The 11,822-nt window shown below is 44.8% G+C and overlaps 1 protein-coding gene across 1 annotated transcript; it reads left to right on the top strand.

Annotated features, from left to right (window-relative positions):
- Nucleotides 1–1,066: 1,066 nt before the first annotated feature.
- LOC147712926 (olfactory receptor 5V1-like) lies at nucleotides 1,067–2,011 on the top strand. The gene has a single exon (XM_086919726.1). It carries the CDS (start codon nucleotides 1,067–1,069, stop codon nucleotides 2,009–2,011), a length of 945 nt encoding a protein of 314 aa, XP_086775852.1.
- The last annotated feature ends 9,811 nt before the right edge of the window (nucleotides 2,012–11,822 follow it).

The raw sequence follows: 11,822 nt of genomic DNA, 5'->3' as shown, positions 1-11,822 counted from the left end.
GGTGTCTTGTTTAATGATTTTGTTCATTCTAATGACAATGACCATGATGGGAAATGTTTTGATTCTGTTTCTGAATCTGTTCATTCCAATGACAATGCTGGGAAATGTCTTGACTCTGTTCCTGACAGTGCTTGTTTGCCTTCTTCTGATCTTGGGGACACTGTTCTTGGGGATGATGCTTCTTTGAATTCTTCTGTTCAGGATGTTCCTATTTCATCTAAAAGGAATGTGAAATTGCCTAAGAAATTTTGTGATTATGTTTTAGACTAATTTTGTTTTTTTTGTTTTGCTTTGTTTTATTTTGTTGGAAAAGGAACATGTGGTATATGTCTTCTATTTCATATGGCTTCTATTTCTATTGTAGTTCTTTCTCTTTTATTTAGTTCTGTAGTTCTGTTATCTCATTTAGATTCCTAGGTATGTAATTCAGAATGCTTTTGTTGTGGACCTAGAGATCTAAATTCTACTTCAGAGTAGCGGTTGGAGCTGATCTGAAGAGATGCCTAGATTCTAGCACCAGTGGGTTAAATACTACTTAAAGAATAAATTACTTTAAACCTATTTACTGCCTCCTACCGCTCTTTACAGTCAGTAAGAACCAATTTTGTTTACAGTTTAACTTTACAAATGAAGTATAGGTGAATTTCTTTAGGGGCTGGACCTGAACTAAACCATATCTACCTGGGTATAGGTAGCACAATCAAGCCACAACCTTGCACCTTATCAACCCAGTGGGAGACTACCCTTCTATAACCTCGCCTCTATAAAAATGAATATTTATGCATTTTATTTTAGAGTTTCCTTTAGCAGGGACACCATTAAAGTACTTTATAATTGCAGTGATAGACAGCACCTGCTGTTGCAGACAGGTAACCAGAAGCACATGGTGATAAGCAGTGCACTATGATCCTGATCAAATTCGTGCAGTTTTTATTTCCTGTAATCTATGGTTCCCAAATACGTGTAGTGGCACCTGTAATGTTGGTGATCATTGGCTTCTTTATATTGATCATTCTGAAGCTATGACGTGTGATTTACATGATCTGCTCTTGTCCTTGCAGAAAACATGGAAAAACTGAACTCTACAACAGTGAATGGATTCATCCTGGTGGGACTCAGCAATGACCCTCAGCGCCAGGTTATTCTCTTTGTGGTGTTCCTCGTGCTCTATATGATAAACCTGCTGGCAAACATGCTGATGATAGCCACAATCACCGTGAGCACCGGCTTATGTTCTCCAATGTATTATTTTCTCCGTAACCTGTCTTTCATTGATATATGCTTCTCAACAACCACAGTTCCCAGGTTGCTGATGGATCTTCTATCTGACGTGAATTCCATCTCCTTTCCTGGTTGTGTGGTGCAGTTGTACTTTTTCATTTCCTTGGGTGGTGTGGAATGTGTCTTACTGGCAGTGATGGCTCTGGACCGCTATGTGGCAGTCTGCAAACCCTTGCACTATACTGTGATCATGAACAAAAGGGCCTGCTTCCTGCTGGCAGCCACGTGCTGGTCTGCAGGTGTGTTGAATTCCACGGCACACACTGCCTTCACCTTCCATCTTCCTTTCTGCAGGGCTCACAGGATCAACCATTTCTTCTGCGACATCCCACCACTCTTGGCGTTGTCTTGCAGTGACACGCGAATCAATGAGATTGTGCTGTACGCAACCGGAGCGATAGTCATCCTGGGCCCCTTCCTGTTCACTCTTCTGTCCTATGTATTCATCATCTCGGCCATCATTCAGATTAGGACATCAGAAGGACGCCGAAAAGCCTTTTCTACGTGCGTCTCTCATCTAGCAGTGGTTGGTTTATTTTTTGGGCCTGTTGTGGTCACTTACATCCGCCCTATGTCAACCTATACTGTGGAACAGGACATGGTGATCCCTGTGTTCTATGTAGTGGTGACTCCAATGTTAAATCCACTTATCTATAGTTTAAGGAACAAAGAGGTTGTAGGAAATCTGCGAAAAGTAATACATAAAATGGTGAAGAATGAAATTGGCTAGTAACAATAATTCACATATAGTTCTTGTTTAAAATCATTTTACTAGATTTTCTTTCTTGACTTCGAAATGTAATGTATTTTATCTTGCATCGGTAACAATGTCGATGAATCATAGTTTGCATTTAGCTTTGTAACTTCAGGGGCCAACAACCCTCTGAATCTGTTTTACAAAGACTGTTGGAGTCTTCTTTTAATCGCTTGGATTTATTATCACTTCAAAATGCACAATCTCTGGAATTCATTTACTGTAATTACACAAGTATCATTTTTTTGTATCTTCTAAACTGACTTCTATGCAATCAGCCAATGTGCATCTGTGAATCGCCTGTATACGTGTACATGTTATCTTAGATACAAAAGTCTGTCTCAATGATCAACCTTGGGCCCTATAGAAAGCATAGAGGTCTGTAAAGAAGTTCAAACGTGGATTAAAGATGAAATAAGTATTTATTGTAGAATAGGATCCCATCCACAGGATAAAGAGTCACCAGTAGCAAGGTCCAAGCTCAACTGCCTAGATATTCTAAACATCACAACTACAGAATCTGTACAGAGCATTCTGTGACCTAGCTCTAGGACACCCCCGCGCCGCATGGCCACCAGCTGCTGCGTGTGCTCTCCCTCCCTGCCTGACTGCCTCGCTACCGGCGCGTGACCACGCCCCCGGCCCCCGAGCGGCGTGGTCCCTGCTCTCCTAACCTGCCCCTGCTGTTTTCCTTCTCCTACCTGGCCGCCAAGACCTGGAACTCCCTCCCAGCCGACCTGCGCCTGACCCAAGACCACCTCTCCTTCAGGAAGGAGCTCAAGACCTGGCTGTTCGAGCAGTAACGGCACCCCCCCCCCCTAAGCGCCTTGAGACCCAACGGGTAAGTAGTGCGCTCTATAAATGTCATTGATTGATTGATTCTAATGCCTGTGGCAACCTGGCAACAGGCTGCATCGCCAAGATGCTCAAGATGCCACACATCTCCCTCCTTATAACAAATAAGTATAAACAGAAAACATTATCTTACAAAGTCATTAAAACGAGTAGGTATACGTGTAATCCTTGAAGATCTCCTTGTGATGACTGGACCAACCACAGCCCGATGAGAAGAGGTAGTTGTCGAAGAACCAATCACAGGGTGATGAGAAGAGATACCTGTAGGTGAAGAACTTGACACAGGAGATTTGGAATTGTCAACAAAGTCTTTCTTGATCACCACAACCCTGTTCAAGTTCCAAATGCGATGATCAGTTGTTTTGATAGCATTGCCTAAAACCTTGATGACCTGAATGGGCTTCAAAAATGAAGCAGATAACATCTTGTTCTTCTTACATGGATTTCTTATAAGAACCCAATCACCCACATGCACCACCGTGTGTTTTACAGAATGTTTCAAATCATGAATCCTTTTCCTAGCTTGTAACTTTTTCTCCTGACCTACCTTCCAATCCTCACTTCCATTAGAAACCTTGAGATGCAAATCATTTACCCAAGGCGGGGAAGCCAAAGTATTTGGACACCTACCTCTGAAGAGCTCAAAGGGTGTTTTGCCCGTAGTGGCATGTGGTGATAACCTGTAAAGTCTAACTTTTTCAAAAACATCTGATCTCCAATCTGAACCTGCAGATTTAGACATTCTAATTGTCTCCTTGAGCACACGGTTAAATCTCTCCACGGTGCCATTCGTCTCTGGGTGATAGAGAGAAGACTTTTTATGTTTAACACCATGTTTAGACAAGAATTATTCCATCTCCCTAGAGACAAGTTGACTTCCATTGTCCGTCAAAATGATGCTGGGAATGCCCTCCCTAGCGAAAAGTTTTTCCAAAAAGAGTATTACATGTTTGGACTCTATGCCACGAGTGATAGCAATCTCCGGCCACCTCGAAAAGAAGTCTATTAAAACTAAGACATACCATTCAGACCCCGCTGAGTATATAGGCCCAAGGATATCCAGGCCAACTTCTTCCCAAGGGCTATTTGGAAGTGTTCTGATAATCATGGGCTGAACTTTGGGCTTCGCCACCTTCTCACTCAAAGCACACTCCATACAGTCCCTAACTTTCCTCTCAATTTCCAAATCCATGTTGGGCCACCAGTACGACATCCTCAAATTCTCTTTTGTCTTTGAAATGCCCATATGTCCACTATGAGCTAATGAAATGAGCTCACTCCTAATAGATATCGGGGGAACCAATCTAGTACCTCTGACAAATAAACCATCATGTTCAGATAACTGGTCTTTAACACTCCAAAATTTCTCCAGTAAGTCTCCATCTTTTGGCTTGACCTTCCATCCAGCCTTGATCAATTTCAAAATCTCCATAAGAGCCAAATCTTCCTGTGAGGCCTCCAACCATTTACACTTATCAATCATACCCTCACCAACTGAACAAACCATTTCATCTTCACCTTCCAAATCCTCCTCCAGATCTAAATCTTCCTGAGAGACAAGACGAGATAAGGCATCTGCTACCTTATTTTCAACACCTGGCAGATACTTAACCTCAAAATTATAATCTTGTAATCCTACAACCCATCTTGTAATCCTACTGGAAACAGCATCAATCCCTTTGGTTTTTAAGATTTCACATAACGGTTTGTGATCAGTTCTCACTTCAAAAGTACTTCCCCACAAGAAGTTTTTCAATTTCTTCACGGCCCAATATACTGCTAACGCTTCACGTTCTACCACAGAATATCTCAGCTCTGGACCCCTCAAGCTTCTTGACAAAAACAAAATAACAACCTCACTCCCTTCACTCTTCTGTGTTAAAACTGCCCCTAATCCTTTTAAACTTGCATCTGTTATTAGAATAGATTTCTTCTCTGGGTCAAAACTATTCAATTTGGGGGCATTGTTCAATTTTCCCTTCAGGACAATGAATTCTTTTTCACATTCATCACTACATACAAACTGAGTTCCTTTTTTTAGCAATGATCTCATGCAAACACACAAAGAAGCAAAACCACAAATAAACTTGTTATAGTACTCCGCCATACCTAGAAAGCTAATCAATTCTTCTTTGTTCTTGGGAGAGGACATCTTCATCATGGTGTTAATCAGACCAGCTTTCGGTGAAATACCATCTCCCGAGATTGTGTGCCCAAGATAATCTATGGAGTTTTTCCTAAATTTACATTTTTCCAATTTAACTGTTAGACCAGAACGTTGTAACACACCAACCAATCTTAAATCATGCTCCTCATCACAGCTCCCAAAAATCAAAATATCATCTTGGTACACTCTCACACCTTCCAAACCTTTTAAGACACCTTCCAAAGCTCTTTGAAAAACTGAGGCAGCTGACACCAGCCCAAATGGAAGCCTCACAAAGCGAAAAGTGCCAAATGGTGTTACAAAAGCGGTCAGATCTTTTGAGTCTTCATCAAGTCTTATTTGATGATAAGCGGATCTTAAATCCACCGTGCTAAAAACCTTTGCCCCTTTTAACAACATCAACATGTCTGTAATTTTAGGTAAAGGGTAGTGATCTACCACCACGCTCTTATTCAACTCTCTAAGGTCTATGCATAGACGGAGAGAGCCATCCGATTTCTTGGCGGCTACAATCGGAGCGACCCATTTGGTTGCTTCAACCTCTTCTATGATACCCTCCTTGACCAATTTCTCCAATTCTGCTTTAAATTGATCTCTAACAGTAATGGGGACACTACGTACTTTACAACAAACCGGTACAGCATCTTTCTTTAATTTAATGTGATGATCATAGTTCTTCAAACTACCCAATTTCTCAGTAAAGACAGTTGGGAAATTCTTTTTTAAGTTATTTGAGAAGGGCTCATCACAATCCTGGTTTATATTGACAGAATGAGTGTTAACAAAGGGTAAGTCCTTTAAGATGATGGAAGGAGAGGAATTTGGATCTAACATCACACCCAAATCTTTTTGAACAAACCAACTCAAAATATTGTCCCCTTTTTGTGAAATAAAGATTTTTGAGTCAGTGAGTCTCTCTTTGTAATTAATGTTTCCTCGGAAGTATCCTAAAATTTCTATGGGTTTCCTACCATATGCAAGTGGTTTTATATCCGGACGAAACATCTTAATTTTACCTTGTAAATATTTGAGATAAAATTCCTTTGCCACAATGATGATTTTCGCACCTGAATCGAACAATACTTTAACAGGATGACCATTGACTAAAATTTCATAATATCGCAATTTATTATATAGGTTTGAAAGGCACATTTGATTCATCGAGTTACAGTGTTGTATAGCTGGCTATAGCATTAATACTACATGATTAATCCAAATCACCAAACGATATTATGTATAACACTTTTGAAATGATTTAGTGTTGGCTCGCCAGCCCACCAACACGGATGATTGGACAATTAGCTCCTGGCCAGGTACCTCAACGATTTTCTCACCATTGTTCATCTTGTAGGATGTAGCATGCATCACAACAAGCAGGAAAATCTATTTTTGCATCACCATTTCCAAACACCAGCATCTCATACTCCAAACCCTGTGGGCGATTACCCCCACGATTGGTAAGGCTTTGACCTGTCCATCATTGATGTGACAGACACCACTGGGTAGAAGGTGGTGCTGAGCAGGCAGCTCATCACAGCCAGCTGTAGGTGACTGTCAGCATTCCACTACAAACCTAAATATTCTGAGGGAGGCTGTTTATAAGGAATGTTAGAACCGGCTGTCTCTAGTTGGCAGAGGTATGCACTTCTGACAAATAGGGACACACCTTTTCTAGTCAGGGCAAGGGGATCACACACTTAGATAACCCCTGCTCACCCCCTTGGTAGCTTGGCAAAGCAGACAGGCTTATCTCAGAGGTAGTGCGTTAAGCATTTATGACCACATACAGTAATAAAGTGAAAACACTACAAATGGACACGACACAGTAGTATTATAAAAATAAGGATTTTTATATAAGGCTTAGCACAAGACCAAATAACGACAAAAATATACCACAATCTTAATAAATACTCTTGGAAGGAAAAATAATAGTTCAAGTGTAGTTTCTTCTTAGCACAAAGTCTTTAGTATCAAAAGCAACTCTTCTTCTTCAAAACACAGTTCTTGGCAACAATGTGACCCACAAGGGAGTCACACGACGTCGAGGCAAAGTTAATCCAAAGGGGGTCGGCGTCGACCGCGAGGAGCGCTACGTCGAGCCCCGGAGTCGCACAGACCCCCACAACACAGTACCTTGGAAAAGCGAAGCACACGATGATCAGCGGCGTCAAGATGTCCGGCGTCGCGTCTTCGGCGTCGATCCAGCCTCGGAGTCTGGGCGACCTGCAGCGGCGTCGACAGATGTCAGGCAGGAGCAGCGCTCACGAGGTGAAGCAGGATACGGCATCGTCGTTGTTGGCGATGATGGCGTTGCAAGAGTGGGCAGCGCTCACGGGGTCGAGAGGGCTCGAAGTCGATGCGGTCAGCAGCGGTGCAGACACGAGGTCACTTGGAGCTGGAGCCGAACTCACTACTCACTGGCGTTGCTGCTGGCGTCGATCGGGCCCGGCGGCCGGCGTCGAGGAAGCGGGACACTGGAGCCGTTACTCACGATGTCGAGCTGGATTCGGCGACGTCCGTCGGCGTCGAGATTGCTGGTTTCTTTCAGAGGTGCTGGATTCTCAAGTTCCAGCAACAAGCACTTTTAGCAGATGAAGTCTTTTAGCCCTTTGACTTCAACAGGAGGCTGGCACTCTTCCAGCCCTTGGAGATTTTCTTAGCAAAGCTTGAGAGTACACACTCAGTTCCTCTCTCATGGTTCCTTGGCAAAAATAAAGAAGCACTGCAGGATTCCCCCCAGCAACAGCACACTGGCAGAAGGGGTAGGCAAGTCCTTGGAGCAGCAGGCTTCTTGTCCTTGGTTCAGGTTTCCTTGTCAGAAGTGATCTAAATTCTTGGTTCAGGGGTCCTTCTCTTATACCCCTTTTTGGCTTTGATCCCTTTGTCCATGCAGGGGAATTCCCTAACATCCTGGGTCTGTTGTGGGTGTAACCAGGCAGAGGCACCTGGCCTATTCACTGAGCAGGGCTGGGTCCTCAGACGCCCAGCAGGAGGTGGAGCCAGCATTGTCACTGGCAGGAGCAGAGCTATCGGCCTCCTGGTAGGAGGTGGAGCCAGGATCGTCCATGGCAGGCACAGAGCCATCAGTCGCCTGGCAGTAGGTGGAGCCAGCATTGTATCAGGCGGGGCAGGCTATCAGGAACTACTCTCCCCCTACTCTCAATGCAAATGTCCCACTCATCCCACACTGACTCACTCAGACCTCTGGAGCCCCCCAGCTCCTGTCACACACACACCAAACCAGCAGAAACCAGAAATAGTTAGACAAGAAAATAGACACTTTCTAAAAGTGCTATTTTCAAACCCAGAGTCCAAAAACCCTCCACACAAACGGATGCGTTATTAAACCCCGAGTTCAGGGATACCAAACTCGACATTGCACCATGCTTCCTGAGCCAGCTAGGACTATAGCATTAATAATCCTGGTTGCCCATTCTAACTAATGGAGAGCAGGTTACCTCGCAATAGTGAAAAACGAATATGGCTGTAATTCACTATTAGGATATGCCAACTTGGTCAGGCTTGTCCTACCTTATACTTACAATGCACCCTGCCCGTGGGCCTACCATAGGGGTGACTAACATGAAGTTAAGGGAAGGTTTAGGGACTGGCAAGTAGGTGTACTTGCGCAGTCAGCGTGAAAGTCCCAGACTGCACGTAGGTCTAGCAATGGCAGACCTTCAGACATACTTTTACTAGGCCGCTCTTGTGGGTGGCACAACAGGTGCTGCAAGCCCACGAGCAGCATTTGTATTTACAAGCCCTGGCACTCCTGGTGCGCTAGACTAGGGACTGATAGTAAACCAAATAAGCCAAACATGGAATTCAATTAATACAGCAATTTTACATAGGGAGCACTTGCACTGTGGCACTGATCAGCAGTGGCACAGTGCCCAAAGCGATATACCAGCAAAAACATCGTAAACAGAGGAGGCAAACAAAAAAAAAATGGAGGAGAGACTCAAGCCAATGATGTCAGGTCTAACACGTGTCCCCTCCAGCTGAAATGTGGGGAGAACTACCCTTGACCTAGGGAGTCCTCATCACTAAGGCGGAAAAATCTGGACACACCATCAGCATTGGCGTGATCTGTACCAGGGCGGTGTTCCATCGTGAAGTCCACCCCCTGTAGGAAAATGGACCACCTCAACAGTTTTGGATTCTCACCCCTCATCTGCATCAACCATCCGAGGGGCCTGTGGTCTGTCTGAACCCGGAAGTGAGTCCCAAACAGGTAGGGTCTTAGCTTCTTCAGCGCCCAGACCACAGCAAATGCTTCTCGCTCTATCCCACTCCACCTCTGTTCCCTGGGAAGTAAACTCCTGCTGATGAAGGCTACAGGTAAGTCTCGGCCCTCTTCATTCACCTGAGCTAGAACAGCCCCCACGACATGCTCTGAAGCGTCCGTCTGGACAACAAATTCTTTAGAAAAGTCGGGTGCTTGGAGTATAGGTGCTGTGCACATTGCAGTTTTCAGGGTGTCAAAGGCCGTTTGACAGGCGTCAGTCCAGATCACATTTCGTGGCTGCTTCCTGGAAGTCAGCGAAGTCAAGGGGTGCACAATGTTACCATAATCCTTGACAAACCTCCTGTAGTAACCCGTCAGACCTAAGAAGGCTGTCATCTGAGTTTGGGTTTTAGGCGGCGCCCAAGCCAGGATGGTATCAATCTTGGGTTGCAGGGGGGCCACCTTGCCGCTCCCTACTTGGTGCCTCAAGTACACCACAGAACCCTGCCCAATCTGGCACTTACTGGCTTTGATTGTGAGGCCTGCTCTGCGCAGGGCCAACAACACTTCCTGGAGGTGGCGCAAGTGTTCCTCCCAGCTGGCGCTGAACACTGCGATGTCGTCCAGGTAGGCGGCACTGAAATCCTCCAGTCCAGCCAAGACCTGGTTGACCAACCTCTGGAAGGTGGCAGGGGCATTCTTCATCCCAAAGGGCATCACCCGGAACTGGTAGAGCCCATCTGATGTGGAGAATGCTGACCTCTCCTTTGCCCCATCAGTTAAGGCGATCTGCCAGTACCCAGACGATAAATCAAACGTGCTAAGGTACTGTGTTTGATGTTTGAGATTTTTTATATAGCGCTCTGTCACTCCAGGGAGCATCCTGGCGCTTTATTTTCATTGCTGTACCGGTGGTATGATGTTTCAGCTGTGCTTGGAACATTTAAATATAATCCAACCAGAGTTTTGCATTTGGATTCTGGGAGTCCGTATATCCAAGTTTTTAAGGATTTTTTGAAAGTTTGTTCTGAAGATATTAGACGAAGGTCTGTAGGGAGTGTGTTCCACGCCTTGGCCCCAAGAACTGCCAATGATTTTCCCCCCTTGGTGGTGAGTTTAAATTTGGGGACAATAATCAGATTGACTGTGGCTGATCTAAGTTCTCTCGAGGGGTAATACCTGTGGAATCTGTCATTTAGGTATTTTGGGCCCCGTTTGTGAAAACACCTAAATGTGATCACAATGATTTTGAATAAGATCTGCTTCTGAATAGGAAGCCAATGTAGCTTGTTCAAGGCAGCTGATGCTGATGATCTTCTGGGCAACCTTAGGACCAATCTCGCTGCCGCATTTTGAATAGTCTGTAGTTTATGTAAGGTGGATTTTGTTACTCCAGCATACAGACTATTACAGTAGTCAATTTTGGATGTTATTAAGGCAACTGCTACTGTTCGGCGGGCGGGCAATGGTAGATAATCAAAAAATTTGCATAGCCCTTTCATGATGTTAAAGCAGGCAGCTGCTATTTCTTTGGATTGTTGCTTAAAAGAAAGCAAGTTATCAAATTTTATGCCCAGATTTCGAGTGGCATTGATGGTGTCGGGGGGGGGGGCTTCCGCATCCGGTGGCCAGCAGGTGAGTGGGGAAAATAAGTAGGCATGGGCGGAAAATCCGTTCGCTCGCCGATTTTGCGGATTTTCGGGAAATCCGCAATCCGCGAGATTCGCGAATCTCCCGCAAAATCCGCAAATCCGCGAGCAGCGGATTTTGCTCGCACTGCTCGCACTGTTCGCGTGAGTTCGCGTGAGTTCGCGCCCCGCGAATAAGTGCAAAATTGCAGAAATACGATCTTAGCAAAACTGAAAGTAACTACTTACCAGGTTCAAAAGTTCAGGCTCATCATTAGTAGCCATTTCCTGTAGTGCTTCCTGAGGGGCCCCTCCAGAGTTCAGTTGCCAGTTGAAACTGTTATGTGACCCTGCTCTGAACCTCAGAATAGTTACACATATGCCACAAAGGTCCTGAATTACAGCTAAGGGAGACAAGCAGGAGCCAGGCTGGAAGTTAAAATCCATTAATCAGCCCCTAATTCATTATTGTCAGTTGGGGCAGGGCAGGTGTTGTAACTAATTTTGCAACAATGAAAGCACTTAGCAAGTGCAAAAGATCACTAATCAGGGCGCACTAAGGAAGCAGGTGCCAGCTAAAAAAATATTCTGTGACACATTAATCAGCCCCAAATTAATTCAGGTCACTTGAGGCAGGGAAGGTGTGCTTTGCTTTGCCGAAAATAATGTACACTGGACAACCAGAGGGTGTGGTGATGAAACAGAGGGTGGCATGGGTGGGCCAGAGGGTGGCATGAGTAGTCAGAGAGTGGCAGTGGTGACAGAGAGTGGCAGTGATGAAGAAGAGTGTCCCAAACAGGCTGGACACGTAGAAACAACAAGTTCGCAAAACTTGCGACCCGACAGGTAAGTTCGCAAATTGCGAAATTGTGAAAAACCCTCGCGAACTGGCAGAAACACGGGCGAACA

The sequence above is a fragment of the Lissotriton vulgaris genome, chromosome 5 (genome assembly GCF_964263255.1).
Source record: "Lissotriton vulgaris chromosome 5, aLisVul1.2, whole genome shotgun sequence".
Taxonomy (NCBI): Eukaryota; Metazoa; Chordata; class Amphibia; order Caudata; family Salamandridae; genus Lissotriton; species Lissotriton vulgaris.
This window is presented reverse-complemented; position numbering and strand designations above follow the sequence as displayed.